Source organism: Poecilia mexicana, unplaced genomic scaffold (assembly GCF_051168715.1).
Source record: "Poecilia mexicana isolate PSO_F unplaced genomic scaffold, ASM5116871v1 scaffold_14, whole genome shotgun sequence".
NCBI lineage: Eukaryota > Metazoa > Chordata > Actinopteri > Cyprinodontiformes > Poeciliidae > Poecilia > Poecilia mexicana.
The window spans coordinates 19,467,756-19,490,468 of record NW_028263383.1 but is presented as its reverse complement, the minus strand read 5'-3'; the positions used below and the strand labels follow the sequence as shown (position 1 = coordinate 19,490,468).

The following is a 22,713-nucleotide window of genomic DNA, read 5'->3' as shown; positions in this document are numbered from 1 at the left end:
GCTTTTCAAAACCGCTTCATGTCTTTGACTGTGTGGAGAGCAAAAAGTGCCAAATCACAATAAATAACTGATGAAGTCATTATTTAATTGTCATTCATTTATTAAAACTGCAAACAAATGCAGAAATAATTAATTAAATAGAATTAATTTATTTAGTAGAATTAATTTTATGCACCTCGATTAAATGTATAGATGTAATTTTAAAAACCAAATAACATTTCAATGATTTCACTTCACCCATCAGACTCAGAGGGCAGGATTAGGGCAGCTGCTACGGAGACCCTGACGTCTGATTGGCCGTTTGCAACGGCAAACCAAGACAATTTCTTTCAAGTTTGCTGCAACTCTGAGGTCAATACCTTCATTGAAAGCACTTTCTGTAATTTGGCACGCGTCTCTCTCCATATAAACCGTTCCTTGACCAACTTTTTAAGAGATGGTCAATTCAAAGGAAACACTACATCATGTCAAGATGTCATTAGAGGTCAAAATAAAAATAAATGTAACTTTGGCATTATGTCAAATCTTCAGAAAATATTCCGGCTACAATTGAATTCAATTGCATGTGACTTTTTTATTTTGAAAATATAAAACCACAAATAATAACTAACAAGATAGAAATGATACAAGTGGTTTTCGTGTGTGATTTGTTTGGCAGACAGTGGAATGAAGTCAGGGTATGAATGAGTGAAGGGAAGGGATTAACTCTCTTTTTTTATATATATTACTCATACACATGTCAGACTTGACTTACTTTACTTTACTTATTCACAAATGGGAAAGGAAGAATCTTCTTGCAGAGTGATGCAGAAAATCTAATCAATGCATTTATTCTGAACTTTGTTGTTCTCCATTGTCAGGATGATTTGAGTACAACTTCAGCAGCGAGGTGAGAATAAACGAGTGAAAAGATCCGTCCAGGTTTAGTTTTTCCCTCATTGTTAAACGCAGATCAGAATTGAATGAACGCTCTGCTCTCAGACAGCAAGTTTCCAGCGGTGCCTGGTACTAGAATGGGAGGCAGATCTTTGAGTCAACAGACTCCTCTCCTGTGAAACCGGAGCCGTGGTTTTGTCTGTGAGGCAGACACCCTGCCTACTTCAAAAGATAAGATAACAGTATAATTATCCCACCATGAACAAATAACCAAATCCATCACAAAAAGCTCTATTTGTTCCCACCAAATGGGAACAAGGAGAGTTCCCATTTGGTGGGAACAAATGGTTCCCACCATGAACCATTTGTTCATGGTGGGATAATTATCCCGCCATGAACAAATAACCAAATCCGTCACAAAAAGCTCCAAATGAATAAGATGAGCAAACACAAACGTCTGACTGCTACTGTAAATTCTGATAATATATAACATGCATGTCTTTATTCACAGTAAGTGGCTCAGAGGAGAAAGGTCATTGCTGTAGCTTTGCTGCTTTAGGCTCACGCTGCTGAGGACAAACTGACCACTTTCTACTCACTTTCTTCTTCTGCTGCTGCTGCTCTCCAATTTGCATTTTTGCTGTCATTTCACCTGTTAACTTTATGTTTTCTCTCCATTGAAGCTACATCTGGTCCAGCTGCGACACCTGCCTGGTATCGACAACTAAACACTCTCTTTCTGCTGCTTTTTGTTTCCTTACTTTTCATTAGCATAGAAAGTACTCCAACATCAACCCTTCTGTTTTTGTTTTTTTTGAGTGTGTATCTGCGCTGTCTTCTGCAGATTATACTGAGTCAAGTTCGGCTGGAGGTCTCTTCCTGCTAACAAGGATTTTTTCCTCTCCACCGTCGCCACATGCATGCTCAGTATGAGGGATTGCTGCAAAGTCAATGGCACATTGCAGGTAATCGTCCGCTGTCACTAGTTTTTTTTTTTTGTTTGTTTTTTTTTACTTGCAGCATTCAGGAGGACTGAATACTGCAAGTCAATGACTCAGTGCAACATACTGGGTTTCCTGAACACTTTTTGAACTCATTTAAATAATAAACTGATATTCATGGATTGTTTGAGAAGATCAGCTGGAACGTATGTGTGACTGGATTGAAATGACCTGAGATTTGTTGTGAATTGGTGCCATATCAACTGTGTCAGATAGATAGATATATGAAAAACAATAATGAATGCCGTCCCATGTTTACTTTTAGCAAAACAAAAGACATGAAAACATTTTCCTCCTGGTCTAGAGGTTTTGTGCAGTGTTGTCCTGACACTTGTAACACTTGTAGCTATGAACCGAGGCATGCATGCCTGTGTGGTGCTCGTTTCCACAAGTCATAATTCTTCATCCCGATATGTATGACAGTTATCATGAGCAGCCCATGAAAACACTAACTTTAGACATGTGCTGCTTATGGTGAGCCGATGTATCTGCTGCAGGGCCGTGGCTTTGTGCGAGGGGAGCAGATGGACATTGCTGCTGTTGTCTGCGTTGCTTGCCGGAGTGTGACACGCGTGTGCCACGGGGCATGGGAACCTAAGAGGAGTCGTGTCATCCCCCCACTCTCCGGACCTCCCATCACTTTGACTGGCCGGCATCTGCCTCCTCCACAGCCGCACAGCAGCTTGGAGATCCTTCTCCCCAAGGACCCCGGGGCAGAATGAGAGGGGTATCTCCTGCAGATCTGACCCCCGGGGGAGAAGTCGGGCTGTTGCGGCCGCTTCTGCAGGCCAGGCCGTCCGTCTGCCTGTGGGACAAAAGGAGGTGTGGAGTGGGTGTCTGTTGTGGGTGGTGGATGCGGATGTAGAGACTCAAATAATTTATGCAGGCAATTTGGTTGATTGGTTTATCTCATTAAGATTCTGGATGCTTCCACTGACACAGAGGAAATGTTTGGGTTTGGTCAAAGTGGTGTGGGTGAGAAGTTAAGCATTTAAATTATTCACAAACAACACCAGCGCGGACACTGGAGCTTTTACCTCTTTTCTGCCTTTAGCACATAAATGAATCTGTTCTAAACCTTTTTAGACCAGTAGCATTATTTTCTCCCCCCTCCAGGCTGTCTTAATTACACAGTCAACTGAATATTAATTGTTTTATTCCTCCTATAAAAGTTTACAGTAAAAACAGCACAAACAAGACTGCGGTTGCATTTTTGCTACAAATGCATGTAAATTTCTGTCGATGTTCAACAAAAAAAAAAAAAAAAAAAGATTTTGCAATGGCAGCATTTTCATTAAATAAAAAAAAAAAGAAATTAAACTCATACGTCAATAAGTTTGTTCACGCGACAAGTAAGTAAAAATTACGACGACGACGTACATGAATATTCATAATTCAAGCCATTGGACCGACGAGCCTCTTATGCTTGGGAGCTTTTACTTATGCAGCGTTCCGGGAAAATTGTAGTAGCCGATTTCCAAGCTTCTGTGCTTCCACCTCACAGAGCAGCCCACCACCGCTACTCATCCTCTCTGCTCCTTCAGACTAGCCAGCATCAATTAGCAAACACCTGGTGGACCTGTGCATCTGCTGAGCTTATTACACAAACTATAGTATTATCATAATAAAAACTACTTATTATACAAACAACTTCTCAATCCAAAACATTAAAGGGTCAATAGAAGAGTGATGCTGTTATGAATTCATGAAGTTCTAGAAAGAGCAGGAGCTTCTTAAAGAAACAGAGACCCAATTTCAAGGTGCTAAATTATGCCTTGTGTAAAGTCCTATTTGATATATACAGCATTTTTATAACGACTGAAGAACACATAGTTACTTGATTGTGCTATAAAATGGCACTGTGTCTGGAAAATACATACTACTTCCCCTTTAAGGAGAAATAATCATCTTTACTGCGGTATATAAAAATCTTTGTTACAAGGATGTAACAAAGATTTAGCAATTTAGCAATTGACTAGGCTTCAAAGACTCTGCGTTTTGTGTGAAGTATAGTTACTCACATTTTTGAGTCTCCAGATGGTTTTGTGCGTCTCATTGCTCACAGAGCAGCACACAAGTGAACATCGTCCTACTGTGGAGCATTTTCTTTTAGCAAACCACAGCAAAGCCCTGGACAATAACCACAATGTTTCTTACTTCCTGTCTCTTTAAGAGCACATATATGCTGATTTCTTGGTAGTTTTCTGTGAGGTCTAAAATGATTAACATTTTAGCAAATACGTGTCTTTTCCGTTGTTTTGATCCTGAAACAATGAGGTAAGTAAATCTGAACTCAATGCCTGGACAGCAGACACACATTTGCTCCGCCGCTGCTGCTGGGGCCCTAAAGGAGCCACAGCAATAATTTAATCCCGTCCAAGTTGATTGCCTCGCTTTCAGTCCACCTTTCCGGGCTCTATCCTCCTGCAGCCCTAGTGGCAGATGGGATATGAAAGAGGGAGCTGGAGGAACGAGGGAATGGGAACAGGTGGGGGTGAAAGCTGAAGAAATGAAAGGCCACAGGGGTCAGGAGGTCAGCAGGAAGGGGGACGAAACGTACATGCGGACTTGTTGAGGAAAAGATTGATGGATCGATTTTCCCTCCTTTCATTGTGTGCCTAAAGCCTTAAACTTTTCACCATATGCGCACTAGTCCTAAAGGAACGCAATAAAATGTAAGCAAGATGGGGGAGAAACAGTCTCTCCGCTGAGCCATCTAACTTTATCTGGGCTGGACCTAAAGAGAGTCTTTAATATTTGGTCTGTCAGCAACAGATTGTGTTTTATGATAACATGAAACAGGCCACAGGACTTCAGCATATAAAGGCATTTCAGTGCGAGCAGTTCGGGTTTTATTTTCAAAGCCCAGTTCATTTTAATCTGAACAGAGGATGAGAGGTTGAAGGGAGTGAAATGCAGTTTTACAGGCCGTCCCAGAGAAGAAGGCCCCTTCAGAAAGGCTTTAGGCTCAGGTTTAAGGGCTGCGGAAAGAATTGAAGGTAAAAGACCTGCTCACAATGTGAATACAGCTGCCTTTTCAACCCCTCCCCCGTCCCCACAGCCCAGACAGCCTCCTGCCTCTGAGCCTCAGAGGAAACCCCAGCAGATTGTTGAACTTCTGCTAGAGACCCCCCTCCCTCCCCTGCTGCGGCACGCCGACCCAACCCTGACAGCTGTTTAACTAACAGAGGCAGAAGGGGCTGCAGACGGACAATGCAATTCGATTTAACTATGCCTCTTTCTTTCCTGTGTGTGTGTGTGTGTGTGTGTGTGTGTGTGTGTGTGTGTGTGTGTGTGTGTGTGTGTGTTTTCACTTTGTTTTCTGGTTTCTGCTCTGTTTTGATCACTCCTACCAAAGGTGGAGCATTTCCTATCAGTTTTACGAGCAGAAAGACTCAAAGTGTCCAAAAATAATAATAATAAATCAACTATAAACTGAACTGGAATCCAGGGATTTTGCTGAGTTTCACATCTTTGGAGAACCCAGGATTTGTTTTTCATGTTTCCCTTTATTTATTCAGTCATTATTATGCGTCTTATCCTCTGAGAGAAGAACATGAGTGCAGCTCAAGATAAGCTTGTTCGTTGAGACAAAGACACACTCAGCGTGGTTCTGCTGCAGCGGTGCATGTTATCGCTCAACGTTTCAGTGAAAAGCTCGGAGATGTTGTGGCTTATGGCGTTACCATGGAAACCAGCAATCTGCACACTTACAACCATTAAAAACACGAGAGTAAGAGCTGATTTACTTGTTTGTTTGCTTGTTTATTTAATTCGTTTACAGCTTAAAATGATCATGTTGACATGAACAAAAGTTCTGAATGAAATGGAGCAGCTGGAAGAAAAGAAATCTTGAATGCTCTAATCTTTTCTAAAAAAGTAAATTCACTAAACCATAAGCAACTACACATCAATCAGCCATCCATATAGGCAACGTATATATATATATATATATATATATATATATATATATATATATATAGAATAGTCTTCTACTTTAAACCAGCACAAGTTAAAACAAGATCGTTGTTTCTCCGTGAATCTTCCCAACTTCAGCATCTCTACTGAAAGAGAAGCTAAATCTGCTACAACAACCAACCATTGCCTGACTTGTCAAACCGCAGGCGGATTTTTAGTGTAAATAAAGTTGTGTGCGTTCAACAGCAGCTGTGCTTCAGGCTTCGTCAGCAAAGCTGAGGTGCAGCTCCCCCTACTGGCATATATGTGACATTATAAATCTGTCTGCAGGTCTGCGCGTGATTTACACGTCTCTAAATCCATCTTCTTGCTCATCCTTACTCTGTATTTCATGTTACATTCTGACAGAAAGGCTTGTGAAAGTTCCAGTTTTATCCGAGTGCAGCAACAGCAGGATTAGTTGGTGATAAATCCAAGCTTGAGCTGCAGCTTCCCTGCTCCTTGTCATGAAGCAGCATGTCGGAGAATCCCAGCTGTGTGGTTTGGGTTCTAGGGATTCAAACTCTCCGCAGGCAAAATGTCTGCTGAGATTGGTTTAGGTCTCTTTTTCGTCAAGTTGAGAACCTTTTTGTTAGCTTTGATGAGAAAATGACGCCAGTTCTGTGAATGTTGTAGATGTCCCGGTGTGTCAACACACCTGAAACAAACGGATCCGAAAAAAGCAAGCGTTGGTTCAGTTTTCTACATGTTGGGTTTATTCCATATTCAAAAGAACTCATCAGAACCTTTCAATTCAAGTGTTTGTGTGTAATATAAAAAAACAGACAGCCACAAACTCTTAACATATAGTTCTTTTCAATGCATCTAATACCAGCTTATTCAGCTCCTAGACATAAGGACCATATGATGGTCAGGTGCAGACGGCCACTCAACCATCACAGTACATGTGGTAATCTCCAGACACCGAGGCAAAGGAAGGTTACAGCAAAACAGCACACAAAATGACGAGAAGATTTTTCTTAAAAGAAATCACCCTTTTCTCTGTCTTTTATTTTACCATTATCGTGTTAAAGTAAAAGTTTCAAAAGAGGGGCTTAATTTAGAAAAACGAGGCAGGAGGAATCCCACCTTCAGTAGCAAATTAAAAAGAAAAAACAAACCAAAAACAAAACTTCATGGTCCTATTTCTGTTTGTACCAATAAAGTTTCAAAATAAAGTACAGTAAGCAGACCTGCCAACCAACAGAACTTCATGTTCCTGCACCTGAGGGCCAAGCACAAAGTCAGTGTCGCGGCTCGCCGACCTCTCTCCGGGTCGTGTTATAACGCTGGCCGTCCGTTCAGTTTGTCGTGCATGAGGGCGATGGCTCCGCCCGTGAAGTCTCTGAGCACCTGCACCGTCTCCCGCTGCAGCTGCAGCGACTCGCGCACAAACTCCTGCTGCGTCTCCGCCAGCTGCTGCACAGACTCGGCCAGCAGCTCCAGGGAGCGCGACACCGTCTCCAGCAGCATGTTGGTGGCGTGCTGCTCCTGCAGGCTAAGGGTGGCGTTCTGCAGCAGGCTGTCCCTGGAGTTGTGCGCCGCCGGAGGGAGCGTGACCGCCGGCGACGGAGCCGGGGCCGGAGCGCCGGCGGACATCGGCGGCTGGACGTGTTTATGGACGCCGTTGTTCACTTGGTGCGCTTCGGCGGATTTTCCTGGCTGATTGGAGGGAAGCACGTCTTCTCTCTGGTCGTCGTCCGAATCTCCAAATGGGGTTTCGGTATCTTGATTGCAACAAAAAAAAAAAAAGGGGAAACGTTAGACCTTTTGTTAGCGAGAGATTATGAAAACGTATTTGAATGTTGTCCAAATGTTTAAGAGAAGAGGGAAATCCTAATCACCTTCTGTTGGGGGAATCTCATACTGCATATCATAAGCTGGCTGTGATGAGTCCCCTAGAAGGTTTAAAGCAGCTGTCATGCATTTTAAAACAAGCAGCTGAAAATCCAATAACAAGTCACATCTTCACAAAGAAGCAAAGTCACGGACAAGAGTTATGGCAGTCACTGTTGAAGATTTTGTGCCGACAGCTTGCCTTAAAGGGGCAGTATTATGCGTTCTCTAGACATATAGTGCCACTTCATAGCACAAACAAGTAACTCTGCTAACTTCAGCTATTCGAAAAATGCTACATCTGATACATGGCTTTGAAGAAATATTACTTCTCAATTTAACGCCTTGAAATTGGGCCTCTGTCCCTTTAAAAACTCCTGCTTTCTGAAACTCCGGCTTGAGGAAGTCACCGCAGCATCGCTCCTCTTACCTTCACTGAGAAGTAGCTCGTACATTGAACTCAGCAAATGCCCAGCTTATTGGAGAATCCACAATAAACGATTCATCGTATTAACTGTATTGAAATAATCATCAACTAATTTAGTAATCAGATTTTTTTTAAAAAAGCCACCTGCTGAAAGAACAACACACCCAGAGTAGTTAAGTACGTCAAAACTGTACAAATGTATAAATTTTGAATTTAAGATAACAAAAGAAACCTTTCTGTAAATATATTCTACCCAGAACTCAAGTGGCAGTTTTAGTTTCAGTCAATTCAAATTTTGTAAATAGAAAAAAAAAAATCTACTCCTACTCCTTTTGCAATCCAATTATTAATCAGTTAATATGAAAAAATAATCAACAGATCAGCCCTACACCATAAAGCAATTAGGGCTGAAACGATTACTCGAATGATTCGAGTACCTCGATTACTAAAATTCCTCGAGGAAAATTTACCTGCCTCGAAGCTTCGTTAATTTATGTTTTATTAGTTAGCGCACCGTGTTCCGGCCGGGACTTCATTTGCGTTGCGCGGAGCTCTCACTTCCGCCTCTGAGTTGTTGACAAAAGCTAAGTCTCAGCGGCATAAAGTCCAATCTTCAAGATTGGCCCGTGGGGATTTTATTGATTGATGATAATGCCCGACTTTTTATTGTTTTTGGGGAACCAATAAGCATCCTTAAAATGACTGGGGGAATGCCTGGAGTACGGCAGCATTTCTCCTCCGGGGCTGCTGGTTGAAAGCGAACGGCGGGAAGAGCGCTGAGGTGAGCGGATAGCCTGAACAGAGCGGGCGGCTGAGTAGCTGATGCTTACCGTGTAAATGTAGCTTTACCGACGAACCGCACAATAAATTTCATATCCCGGTCTGAAGAAACGGGTGGCGGAGCGCATCGTACATGGCTGGTAGATGAGTTTCTGAGTGTGACCAGTGAAGGTGTCGTAAATATCCCGTATTGCTTCCCCCGTGTTCGTCCCCCGGTCTAACGGTTCGTCAGTCCGCTGGTCTATTTCCTCCCCTCCACCCCATCTTACATTAGTTCATTCGCCCTCTCCTCCCACTCCAGGCGGCATTTCCCGTATTTTCAAACCCAAAGCGTGACAGGTTAGGTGGCAAGGTGAGTTTAATTAATCTATTAAACTCACTGAAGATGAATACATAAACTAAAAGCTGGATTGTAGACATTTTTTATAAGTATATTTGTGAGCCTGCCTCTTTGTTATTAAACTCAATATAATTTCAGATTTTTCTATAACTTTTCTTCTGGTTAACTTAGAAAGTGAGCTATTATTGTTACAGGTTAGTTTTCTAAACTACAAAAAAGCAACTGTTAGGGATGCTCAAATATGAAAAATTGGACTGATATTGATATCTGACAGTAACACCGGTATTATGCCAGATTTACCAATATTTCATTTTATAATTTTTTTTTTATCCGATTACTTGATTAATCGTAAGAATAATCGATAGATTACTCGATTACTAAAATATTCGTTTACAACAGCCCTAAAAGCAATTATTATATGTTGTTGCATTTTTGGCAGTAAAATATCACTTTTGCAAAGTTGTATAAAAGAAAGTTGGTTAAATGAAAAATCTGCAAAATGTGCCAATTTTTTATCCAATTAGTCACTAGAATAACAAATTACTAAAATAATCACTAGTTAATTACATGGAAAAGAGAAACCAATAAACTGATCAGATTCCAAGTATTGAAATAACAAATATCGGTCACCATCACACATAACAGAGATTTACAGAGATTAGAATCAAATACGCATAAATTAATCATGTTTACTTGTTGACTGTTCTCGTAATTTTGACGTGTTGATAAAAGTCTCAACGTTTTTCAAATGCTTTAATCGTTCCTCATATATATGACAGGAACATTTTAAAAGTTTCCTGAAAATCTCAAACCATTTGTGTGGTCTGCCAAACCCTTCAGCCGTGACTTGAGTGCTTTCTGATGAAGGTGACGTGGAAAAGTTTTGACTTTTCTTTTTTATTTTGATTCCTGCATAAATTTCATCTTTTCCAGCTGAACTCCTCAGGTTGTTCATACCGTAAGAAGTTGGCGGCGGCGGCATGGACGACATGTCCCCCCCGCCGTTGGGAGAACTCTGCATGCCCATCATGTCCTCCTCTTCCATCTCCTCCTCTTCCTCGGGAACGTCGTCGTCGTCCCCCAGCGGACCGCACTCTCCGGTGCTCTGGTCGTCTTCGTCCATCTCCAGTATCTGAAGGACTATCTTCTCCGTCTGAGTGAGGTCTCGGGAGAGACGCGAGTTGAGTCCCCTGTTGGGCACGGTCCCCGACCGCATGGCCGCCACTTTGCGCTTGGTGTCGCACTTCAGGTCGGACCATTTCTTGATGACCTCTATGACCTCCCGTTGGCACTCCCCGATATCGTTGACGCGTGCCGTAATCTCCGCCCAGGTGCGCTTCTTTGAGTCGGTTGGTATTCCTCGGTTGAATTTGCCTTTGAAAAAGAGAGAAAGAAAAAAACAGATTTGCGTTAGCTTCGAAGCCGTTTCAGAAACTAAAAACACGCCCTCGTCACAAAACAGAGAACGCAAACACACACGTACCCACAACCACCGAACGGTTCTTCCTCACTTCATCCAGCAGGACGTGGACTTCACTGAAAGAAAAACGAGCTTTTCTCTTCTTGAAGCGGACAGCGCTGTCGTGGTTGTAGTACACCGGAGAAGACATCCTGTCCACCCAGTCCTAATAACTCCAGCTGCTGCTTGGCCTCTGTAAGGCTTCCCCAGCGGCTACAGTCTGCTGGACAGCCAAGGAGAAGAAAATGCAAGAAGTGCATCCACTTTGTGATTTATATAAAGTTAGAAACCTTTAATGTGACATATTCTGACCAATTCACGCTTAAAAAACCCCAATCAAATCTGTCTCTGGGTTTGGACGTATATGCTTCGACTCATTGTGATGATGAAAGATTTCAATGCCCCTTGATCTTCAGCTTTCAAAGACACGACTTAAAGTTTCTTATAAAAACTGACATCAACTTTGAACTGTTCATAATCGACAGTCTGAGAAATCCCCCGTACCTAAAAGCATCATTGTCCTGTTATGGAAGCCTGTGGTAACAGAAGTATGGAAAAGGAATAGGGCCAAAAGAAAATCAATTCTGACTTTAATCAGAATTGAAAGCTATTTCTCTTCCTGCACAACTCAAATCTGTCTGGTTGCTCCAAAGTGTCAATCTATATCAGAATTAATATTATGAGGTTAAAGTAAATAAAATAAAATAAATTGTTGACTCTTATTGTCTTCCATACAAATCCTTTTCTAATGCTGCGTTCCAGTTGTGTTTCAAAATCAGAAAAATCAATTGCAACACCCTCTGCTTCCCACTGGGAAAGCCGGAGCAACTCCAACTACAGTAAACCACAGTTATGACTTGACAGTCCAGCTTCGCGTTTCAATATGGCCGCTCCTCGGATCAACAGTAGTAAGCTGTGATGGAAACATCTTTAGTTCAAGAGAGAGACACTTGTAAGAGTGCGTATAAAGTCAATGCTACGTGGAACTCCTACAACTCTACAATTAACAACTACAAGTTGTGCTTGTTAATGGAATGTCAACTTTAAAATGATGCTCGTAAGAGTTACTGCGAACAATATATGGGCGCCGCCATGTTGAAATCCCGACTTTTTAACCGGGACGTTGTTACTTCGGGTGTGACGTCAAACCCAGCACCGAGTTCTGACTTCCGAGGTAACCGGAACGCAGCATTAAAGGGGAAAGCTCTCCTTTGTATGCTTTTTTGTAAGCTACGCTCTTGACTAGTGTGAAAGGAGCAGTTTGTAGTGTTCGGATTCATTATAATGGTGGCGGGAGGGTAATTCAAAGGCGAACAAGCTAAAAAGGTGCTTCAACATGGCTTACACACCATAGTCAGGTTATAGAACATTTTCCCCCTTAAGACAGACATGTTTTTTCTCTTACCGGCTGCATGTTAAATTAAATGTCGTGTATATAGAGACCATCATTTTTTGTCAAAAAAAACGGTTTTTTAACCGGATTGAAGGAGCAGAAACGGTTGGCTGGTTTTCAGGGCAGCTTTATGGAGCAACGATTCTGCAGAGCTGAGGGATTTTTATCACACAGCTGCAGTAATATGTGGATGCACAGCAACCAGTAGATGATTGCTTAAATGCTCAGTGAAAAAGCAAGAAGCTAACTAAATAAGCTTACATGCATTAATGGAGAGCACAAATAAACCACGGGGGTGTTGAACCTTGTCGTTAGCTCAGAACAATGGACGGTGTGTTTAAACATGCGACATCCATCCAGACCTCAGGTTGGTTTCAAGAAAACGTCTTTATTTTTCGTGATTAGAAGCGCCGAGGCTTATTGAGCTTCTTTCAAAATAATAAACACCAAGCAGGCGTTCATTTTCTGTTGCACAACAACCCACGAAGCTAGCTCCCTGCACTGTCGGCTAGCTACCTTACCTGGCAGCTAATGATGTAGTTTCCGCATGCAACCACAGTTTACACGTCGTATTCCTATCGCAAGCATAACTAACTGAGCGATGGACTTACCTTCAAGATAAAGAAGGCACAATTTATTAAGAAACGTGAGGAAAAAACTTCCTTTTCCACTGGATAGAAAGTCAAGCTAGCCTGTGTGACGCTAACGTTGTATAAATTATTTCCGGTTAACATCAGCGGCTTCCAAAGTAAAGCTTTATGAATTTCTAACATATACCCCACAATTTTATATCATTTACAGCGAATTTGATGATATGTACCACCGCCTGTTTTATTATTCCTAATCATGTTTTGTTATCCAGTGAAATCTATTTTATCCACTGGTTGAGTGTTTTATTTTGAAGGAGCGTTCAGAATTTAACTAAGCTTTCTCTTGGCCATGAATACTCTGGGGGATTTTCATTCAAAATCAGTAGTATATTTCAAGTTTGTCAATGATGATAATTAAAGTATAGAAAATAAAAGAGGGGAGGGGGGAAGAGAAACACCTAGATGGGCTGTTGGCGTCTTTTGATTGGCCAGAAACTCACCCCGACAGAAAAGCTGCAACATGCAAACAATAAAAAGCATTTCAAACCTCACTGAACTGAAGGAGATGGGGATATTCTTAGGACGCTATTGCTAAAATACAGAGCAAGCAACATCAATGCATCTCTAGCACAGGAGTTCAAATATGCCATATAAGTGTAAATTGCTGGTTGGAGGAAACATGTTTAATACTTCTCCAGTGTTGCCTGGATGACCAGGAAGCAGAAATGAAATGCAGGCTAAGATTTTTTTTTTTGGACACAAGTTAGGTGGAGAGTCATGGATTGTGGGTGACTGAAAGAGATATTTACCCAGATTCTGCTGATAAATAGGTTTTTTTGTTCATTTTTTATATAAACATCTAATTAAGAAAAAGTTTTAACTGCCCAGCATATTATAAACATGATATAAAAGGGAACCAAGTCCTAATTCAATAATGCTTATTTTGACATTTTATAATTCAGTGGCTGAGCATGAGAATTCAATCTACAACACACTTATCCACCACAAAGAAAGACGACTATGAAACAAGTTTTATTCCAAACATGGCACAGGCATTTATTTGACATCAGCACAGTCAGTAACAGTTAAATGAGCAGGATTCTAACTGCATGGCAACAAACTTTTAGCATGCATTAGAGGCACATAATTGACTCACATAATTCATTGTGCTGACAAAACCTGGTGCACATTTTACCACAGCTGTAGTAATGCATAAAGTGAGAGGAAGCAGTAAGTGCGCTGTTAGTGAGCTGTTCCAACAGAACTTAGGTTTAAAACCCTGCGTACCAAGATGTGTGATACTAGATTCGCTCACTTTAGAGAAAGGCTTGGGGTTAGAATTTCGATACATTCAGAATGTGTTGGCGTTCACCAATTTCTTTTAACACCCTACAGGTGCAGTATGTAACTTATGAAAAATGTTTACATATTTGTTAAAACTGTCACCATGGCGTGACGGTATGTTATGAGAAAGATCGCTCTCTTTCCTAAGCCTCTATTGCTATCTTAAGTAAAAAAAAACAACCAATCAGAGCCAGGAGGAGTGTCTTAGCACTGTCAAACAGAATCACATACTTGCTGCTAAATGTGCTGCTGGCAGAGAAACGACTTCCTGTTACAGGAAAACCGTTTATCTGCCATCGTTGGTGGCCATGCTAGCTAACATAAGCATTCACAATAGCATGCGCTGGCTTGCAGCATAATGGAGAGCGGTGGTACAGGGAGGAGTGGTTGAAGGTGCGAAGACCTTCCTCCTGGCTCCGATTGGTTGTTTCTAGATTGCATTGGGAGCAGATAGAGGAGCTTGATTTTTTTTTTTTTTTTTCACAGATTGTCTTATTCCTTACTGTCATAACAGGACAGTTTCAACAAATATTTACAATTAAAAGTTGAACTGTTGGACTAAAAAAGTCAGTCGGTTAATAAGGACATCGTTGTCTTCATAGTTGAGGGGTTTTTAAAGTAACTTTGGCAGAGATTAAGAGATTTTAATTTCATCATCTCACTGTTGTCCAACTACAAATTGGTGGTTACTGCACTTGAAGCCGGTTTCGCAAATGCAGGGTTCTAACAAATCTGACTACACACAAACCAGTGTTCTTAGAGACCTGCATGCTGTACACACGGTCTCAGTAGTGGAAGTTGACATGTCAAGGTTGAGGCTTTATAGAGCATTTCTAGGAATTTGCCAGGTCAAGGTTGCAGTCTTCTTTCAACCGCTGAAGGAATACCCTCCCACACCCAGCAGGTCCAACAAAACAAAGCAAAGCAGGAGCGGCGGCGGTAGACACTGCTGATGCACACTCTCTGGGCGTGCATCAGGCTGATACACGCCCAGAGAGCTCAAAGAAGAATCCAAACAGGTGAAACTGGTAGAAATAAGCAGGCGAAGCTGAACCGGGCTGTCACTTCACCTTGCTAACTTACTTTCACCAACACAGCACTAGAGACGTGCTAATAAAGCTGTTATGGATATGGAAAAGGAAATTTGATTGCAAAAAAAAAAAAAAAAAGTGCAGTTATCTCGCAAAATGTCAATTTTTCATAGCATGACCGCCAACCCTCTACCACACATCTGACCATCTTGGAACAATACACTGCAGATATGGAGACCATTCTGCTTGCAGGTGTGACCTACATGCGTTACTCAGAGAAAAAAAACTGCATGCATGCGCTCCTAACTAATGAGGAACACAGGAAGCTGTGGGGACGTCTAGATAAAATATTTTTGAAGTGCTTAGATAAAGAGTGGAGTCATTTCAAAAAACCAGCCGGTGAGGAAGAGGGCGACATCTCCAGGACTCAGGAGTACATGGTCAACTGAAGCCACTGCAATGACGACAACAACCACACAATGAAGTCACTGAACTACAAAACTTGAATCCACTGATATTTTTGATTCCATTACCTCTTGAACATTCACTTTGATAGTGCCGTTTTTGTCTTTGTCCAGGGTTTGGAAGGCCCCTGCAGCAGATTAAATAAAGCTTCAACATGACAACTCGTTGCCCCGATAAAGCCACTAAACTGTCAGACGATCTGCTCAGATCCACTTACGACACATTGCATCCAGCCTCACGAGGCAGCCGATGTAGTTGTCAAAGTCCATGTTGCCGCTTTCGTCGCTATACCTGCGGATGATCATATTGAATAGCTGGTCGTTGAGGGGGAAGCCTGCAGGAGGAGACGCACAGATCAGACCAGTCCGTTACCATGGAGCTGCAGCGACACAAACGAACGAACGCACCGGAATCTTGTGTACAGCCTCTGCTGTTCGTTTGTTTTATATATTTTATGCATCAGCATTGGTGAGCAGCACTGCACAAGCATGAATGATTGACAGTGCTGTGACCCTCCTCCTGGCTCTGATTGGCCGTTTCTAGTTAGCACTGTGAGAAGGCAGAGGAGCTCCATTTTTTTTTTCCACAGATTGTCTTGTACGATACACTTTTGGAGACATCTGCAGGGTGAAGCGTTGGTTCAAATTTCTTTGAAACACAAGCTCAGCAACATAAAATCAACTTTGCATACCCTCTACTGGATTTAGGTCTAGACTTTGACTAAGCCATTCTAAAATGAAAATCCTTACATACAAGGTCTTCCATTGCTGTCTGCATAGGATTGTGCTGGAAGCTGAACCTTCACAGTCAAATCTTTTGAGCCTCTAACTGGTTTTGTTCTGGGTTCTCTAGTCAAAGTTTGGACTTGACTCCAGCCAGGGTTGTGGTCTGACCTTAAACAGATCATTCATTCTCAAAAGACTGACTGTTGCTTTAATCAACTGCAGCTGGTCGTTTTCACCCAGAGTGAAACAAACAGTTCTCCACAGAGCCAGGTGTGGCGCTTGCGCTTTGGATTTTTTCCCCCCGAATAAATTAACATAAAAAAAGTCCTCATTTTGTATTTATGAAAGTTATTTTTAAGTCTAGAAATTGTTACACATTTATGCCCAAGCAAGGGACAAAAAAAATTAAGAGTAATAACTCCTGCACAGTTGTGCAGTTGGTAGAGCTGTTGCCTTGCAGCAAGAAGGTTCTGGGTTCAATTCCCAGCCCTGGTCTTTCTGCATGGAGTTTGCATGTTCTCCCTGTGCATGCGTGGGTCAAAAAACATGACTGTCAGGTTAATTGGCCTCTCCAAATTGCCCTTAGGTGTGAGTGTGTGTGTGCATGATTGTTTGTCCTGTGTGTCTCTGTGTTGCCCTGCGACAGACTGGCGACCTTTCCAGGGTGAACACCGCCTCTCGCCCGGAACGTTAGCTGGAGAGGCACCAGCAAGGGACAAGGGTGTAAAGAAAATGGATGGATCCCATCCATCAGAGGAAAAGCAATGAGGTGTGTGCATGTTTTCATGTCGCTGTACTGTGAATCCTCACCTGCAGCTCTGAACGCGTTCGGCAGCTCGTCTGCACCGATGAGACCTGAGCGGTCAGCGTCAAACTGCTTGTACACGCCCTAAACAGAAACAACGCAAATATTTAGGGCACTTATGCCAGCGCAGTTTCCTGGTTAGTCAGCTCAACCAGACATATCTAGGAAAAGCAGCCATCTGTTCTGGTAGCTTATTCCATCTCAGATTTGCATTCAAAACAAATTTAAATTAACGAGGATTTTTGGCACGCCGTTCATTCAAATCAGATGACAGAGCTCATCTCCGCTGCATTCCTTTGTGTCCGACAAGTTGTGCTGCACCGACCTGCCATTTCTTTATGTTGTTCCACAGATGTTTGAATTCATGGAAGCCAAGTTTCCCGGTGCTGTCCGACTGAAACCATGTTGAGGAAAATCAAGCAGAAAGTCCAAAAGTTCTCCGGCTTCAACCTTACTTCCTATCTTGAGACTTCTTTATTAGTATTTATAGAAAACAAATTACATCCATTAATATTTACAGATGACGCTTGACAGAAAGGATACGTCCATGACAGCCACCATGCTCCTGCAGGATTCGATGCTGAAGCCATCCGTCTTCAGGTCTCCATCTAAAAACGAGAGTAATTGATCGTTGGACAAAAATCTTTTAAGGGACTGATTCTGTGACGCACAAATGAACTGTTCAGACCGTCGTCACAACAGGAGTCTGAAGAGTTAAAGTGAACACACACACACAGATGAGAGCTTTACATGCAACAAACAGAACCGGCGCTTACGCTTTGAGATGATCCGGTTCAGGATGTTCATCAGCTCAGTAGGGCTCACCTCCATGTCCTGTGAGAAACAGAAGGAGACAGTGTCATCAAAGTGTAACAAAAATAAAATAAAAGAGAAATAAAGATGAGACGCTCACATCTCCAGCGAGCTGCTGGAAGACTCTGCGGAACTGCTTCTCCTCGTCGTTTTCATTTTGCTCTGCGTAAACGGCTGGCCGGCGTGGAGGAGGCTGTGGGACGGAGATACCGCACAGGTTAGAAATGCACCAATCGGGCAGCCAGAAATCGATTCCCTTGATTGGCTCGGATCAGTGACCAGCAGGTCAAATACAGAATAATTGTTTTCTTCACTTTCTGAGCGGAAACTCACAATTTTCATCTATAAGCATTGTGTACTTCGAGTCAAAAAACAAACAAAAAAAAAACAGGCAAAGGTTTTGCACATTTTGATGCATTAATCTTTTCTCTTCACCTTTATTAAATAACCTACAACACTATTTTTTTCTTTTACACATTAAGGTCGTTAAGAATGAGAAAACACATGGAAACTGCAGGTATGGATGATGTTATCACTGACTTACAGGATTTGAGGGCGCAAACTGCTCGGGGTCAATGTTGCTGTAAAAAGACCAGAGATGAAAATGACCTTTAACACCGCAAACAGCGCTTAGATTTGCATCACGCATATGAAACGTTCAGATTCTCACCTGACAACGTCAACGATGCCACCGACAACTTTTTTGAGAAAGAACATCTTCTGTCAACAATAATAAAACACAAACAGCAGAACATAAACTTGAGGCCTCGGTTGGGTTTGAAAACAAAGGTGTGAGTGAAGTAATCAATACAATATGTTTGATATCATGAGGGCCAATGATCGATTAATTAAATCCCCCCACACAAACCACATCAAATCAACTCTTGTGCTTGTTTGAACATTTTTGCTTTACCGAACAGTAACCGGTTTGTGCTTCTCAGTCCCACCAGTTGGTCTCGTTAGTCCCAACAAGAATTTCCTCTGCCTTCCTCCGAGTCTATTAGCCACAGACACGCCCCACAGCTCCCTTCAAACACTTCCTGCTATGGAAGCAGACACTACATCGGACGCACACAGAGGTGGGAAAAAATGCAACTAAACACAAGTCAAATATGTACACGGCGTTACGTTTTGTTTGGGCTAAAAGTTAGGCATTGCCTGGCTAGACGGTGCTTTTTAGCTAGTCATCTATGTCCTTCAATGAGGTTTACGTAACCGTCTAAACTTAAGCGAAAAAAAAGTTGCAAATGAGAAACTGCAAGTTTAAGACACAGAGTTCTGACGCAAAGCAGCTAATTAAGTTTAGCTTCAGCTAACGCACCAACTCCGACGTCTAACTACGGAAAACTGGACCAACAGGAGTCAACAGCAGTGTCCCTGCTACCACTCCGTGTTTAAGTTGTAATTACCGTGTGGCTGGAGAGGTTTACAAACTTGTCCTGTGTCCGAGCCTTTGCGTGACTTCCAAAAATGTCAGTAAGACCCAGGATCCGTGAACACGCCTTAACTGACGCAGCAGGGGTGAAAATAAGGGAGGCGACAGGAAACGTTCAAAGCAACTTCCGCTTTCCTTCTTACAAAATAAAATGCAGCAGGAGAAGAAATTACCATTGCTCTTTTTATTTGATGGTGCGTCTTAATATATTAGATTGGATTGAATATAATTATTTCTTATCATTTTTGATTATCATAACCAGTACCTTAATATTTTACTTATTTTACTTAATGTTTATATTACATAATAAAAATAGTAAAAAAAATAAAATAAAATGTTTCGTAGTTTCTTAGCAAATAAATACAACAAAATCTAACTGAAAATTATTTCCATGAACTTGTCATCGCTACTTTTACATCAATTAATGCATGAAGTAATGTATGTCCTAGAACTGTCACTAATGTTGGCAGCATTGTCAGTTACATTATACTCTTTATGTGTACTCAGTTATTTATGTAATTATTTATCTATCTATTTATTTACGTATTTTCTTTTTTTTCTTTTTTTTTATTTACTCATCAGGCTTCTTAAACTGGGCCAAAACATCCTGTGAACTCGTATGACAGCAAAAAAAAATCCCTGAATCCTTGGGTCCTTGAACATTAAGTTTCTTCAAAGTCTTGTTGTAGATTCTGATGACTGTGAGCAGGAATATTCTGCTCACAGTCTTCTGCACATCTGCAGAAGCCTCTGACTGAGGACACCCTGTTGTTGTATTACAGTCTGAAGAAGAGGGGTTCTCAGGGTTGTCCATATAATTTTCTTGATTCTATGAATCCAGCTTGTTTGATAACATTTTTGCTTCAGAAGACACAGTTTGAATTTCCCTCGTCTTTCTCTCCTCTTTATTCCTGCTCCGGATTCACAGTGCCACCTTTTCAACTCATCTGGGATTTATGGGTGCAGTTAAGGTATCATTTGCACTTTTGTGACGTTAACCAGCTCCGGTTGTAAACTATCTGGTTGCCCTGGTTATGCATCATAACAAAAGCCCAGAAGTGGAAAAAGTATCAACAAAAATCCTTCCAGCTGCACAGCATTCAAAACCAGAGAACACTCATCCAACATGGTGATAGTTTTTTGTCAGAAACAGAGGAAAAAAGTTATTAAAAAGAAAAAAATTCAAAATAAATTGACAAAGTTACTCTAACATGCTGCCACCTAGAAAAGCTCTTTTGTATTTGTTCTTATTTTCTCTCTGCAGATTTTTCTTCAGGTTTTTTTTCTTTTAGACAGCTCCTCAGCCACTTCTTGTCTTGTATTTTGTGCAGCTGCAAGGATTTTTGCTCCAACTTCTCCACTTTTGGATAGCTGTTATGAGGCGTGTCCATAGCAACAAGGCATCGTTTTTACAACTGGGAGCAGCTAATTTTGTCCAGATTTGTCCCGAGGTTAGCTCTGTGTTTGTTTTGTTTTTTAACCACACATTGTCCTTCCAATTAACTTTCCTTTAAAAAGCACTCTGTGACCTGCCAGCTTCTTCAGCAATGATCATCTGCAGCTTATTGTTCAGGGTGTCAACACCTGCCCGCTTGTTTTGTGTTAAAACGGCTTTGTTTTTGGCAAGACTGGATAACTGATTTTTGCAGTTGCTCTCCATTCAGTCTGACAGTTTGGGCAAATATTTCACTCTTTCCAGGCACACAAAACTGATACAAAAACGCCAGAGTAACACCCAGAGCAAAAGAAAAGAAAAAGTTAAGAACCACCTCGCATTTTCCTTCTACTGTTCAATTATGCATTAGGTTGCGTGTGGTGGTAAAATGTTGATGGAATACATTTGCAAAGCTCTGTGTAATGCTTGAGAAAAAAAAGTTAACATTTGAGTAAATTTCTTTCTCTTCTGTAACACTACTTTTAGATTGCTGAAAACTGCTTTTTGACACTTTCGCCTGATCCTTTTGACCCGAAGCGACTTTAATTAAGTGTATGTTGGACTGAAAGTTATCGCATATAAATAAACTGTTTTAATTTTTTTTATAGATCTTTACATAAAATATTATCTTGGTGGATTTTTTTTTTCTGTTACAAATTCTAACGATTTCGGAGCCAAGTAAGAAATGATAACACCTCACACTCAGCAGTTAACCACATCTTCACGAGGAGGGAGAGAAAATTGGGTTCTCGTTTATTTTGACAAAATCTTACTCTCTGTTAATTGGATTATATAAGCTGTGATTAGCACACAGTGGACTTCTTGGATATTCTGGGAAAATTGCTCTGAAAAATGACACTAATACAAACTGCTGCAGCTTCCCCACAGGAACTCAGAATCCATTCCTGAGAAAAACTTTGGACCTTTGGAGTCTCTCTCTTTCTCTGTCTTTTCCCTCTTATCACTCAGAAAACTTGATCACACTTGAAACATGTAATTGACATCAAGAGTAGGGCATGTTTCTCTGCTGTGCCTCCTTTCAGATTTATTATTTTTATTTATTTTTTTTTTTTTTTAAATTTTTGGTGACACCTACATGTGTCAGATCATGAAGCAAGTGTTAGAATCATCCAATTATAAACAGAGTAAATGCTGATGGCTACTGTGCTGTGGTGGATGGTACGAAGGTAACAAGACTCAGCGTTTAAATTGGGTTTCTTCTGGTCAGCTTGTGTTTGGTTTATTGTGCTTCTTTATCAGTGGAAGGTAAAAATAAAAAATAAATAAAATAAAATAAAATAAAATAATCATAAAATATTAGGTCAAACTAAATGTCAGTGGATCCACGCAGTCCTGAGAGCTTGGCGCTGCCTCTAAATTTTTGCTGCAGTTCACACGTGAACTTTGTTTGTGCGTGTAGTTGCTGAATTCAGCCGGTAGATGGAGCCAGAGAGCATCTGACAGGGCTGAGTTATGGCAGAAGGAGACATTCATCATCCGTACCCGCTGTGTAAATATTTTGTGCAGTATGAATGCAGATGTGCCCTGCTCACATTAACACACACGCCTGAAAACACGAACATTTAAATGTTTCAAAACAACACAGACCTTTTTGTATTATTATTATTATTATTATTATTATTATTATTATTATTATTATTATTTGGATGCTGGAATGTAAAACTACAATTTAAAAGAAACAAACTACATGTATACTTTGCATTACTTTTTCTTTTTCTTTTTTTTTTTTTGACAAATAAGACAATCTTCCAAATGCACCAGAATTGGGAGTTCGTTAGTCTTGAGCAGTGGCATCACTTTCATCCCACTGATGCACTTTTTGAATCCCATCTCCAATAAAACTAACAAAAAAACAGTTTCAGCAGCATTTATCAGTCTGCTGCGGTTATCTAGATAAGTGTTCTGCCTCTCAGATTCACTATAAGTCAAGCCTCTTGTGCTTTGAACGAGAACAGCTCTGTTTTATATACATATATACAT

The 22,713-nt window shown here is 41.2% G+C and overlaps 2 protein-coding genes across 6 annotated transcripts; both read right to left on the bottom strand.

The window, feature by feature from the left end:
- Positions 1-6,527: 6,527 nt before the first annotated feature.
- LOC106917453 (uncharacterized) lies at positions 6,528-12,801 on the bottom strand. Of its 3 annotated transcripts, none has more exons than XM_014986427.2 (5): positions 12,681-12,801; positions 10,701-10,896; positions 10,175-10,591; positions 7,679-7,732; positions 6,528-7,561 (listed from the first exon to the last, which is right to left on the bottom strand). In XM_014986427.2, the coding sequence occupies exons 2-5, from the start codon at positions 10,825-10,827 to the stop codon at positions 7,116-7,118; spliced, it is 1,044 nt and encodes a 347-aa protein (XP_014841913.2). In that variant the 5' UTR covers positions 10,828-10,896; positions 12,681-12,801; the 3' UTR covers positions 6,528-7,115. The 3 variants fall into 3 exon arrangements, with proteins under 3 accessions (XP_014841913.2, XP_014841914.2, XP_014841915.2); XM_014986428.2 differs by having other exon boundaries at positions 10,701-10,899; positions 12,681-12,799; XM_014986429.2 differs by lacking the exon at positions 7,679-7,732.
- Positions 12,802-13,689: 888 nt separating this feature from the next.
- On the bottom strand, positions 13,690-19,373 carry capns1a (calpain, small subunit 1 a). 3 transcript variants are annotated; one of them, XM_088012323.1, is made up of 12 exons: positions 19,252-19,366; positions 18,756-18,900; positions 18,513-18,562; positions 18,387-18,423; positions 17,943-18,035; positions 17,806-17,863; positions 17,573-17,637; positions 17,355-17,423; positions 17,035-17,113; positions 15,717-15,833; positions 15,568-15,626; positions 13,690-15,488 (listed from the first exon to the last, which is right to left on the bottom strand). In XM_088012323.1, the coding sequence occupies exons 3-12, from the start codon at positions 18,557-18,559 to the stop codon at positions 15,462-15,464; spliced, it is 651 nt and encodes a 216-aa protein (XP_087868449.1). In that variant the 5' UTR covers positions 18,560-18,562; positions 18,756-18,900; positions 19,252-19,366; the 3' UTR covers positions 13,690-15,461. The 3 variants fall into 3 exon arrangements, with proteins under 3 accessions (XP_087868449.1, XP_014841911.2, XP_014841912.2); XM_014986425.2 differs by lacking the exon at positions 18,756-18,900 and having other exon boundaries at positions 19,252-19,373; XM_014986426.2 differs by lacking the exon at positions 18,756-18,900 and having other exon boundaries at positions 18,513-18,559; positions 19,252-19,373.
- Positions 19,374-22,713: the final 3,340 nt, after the last annotated feature.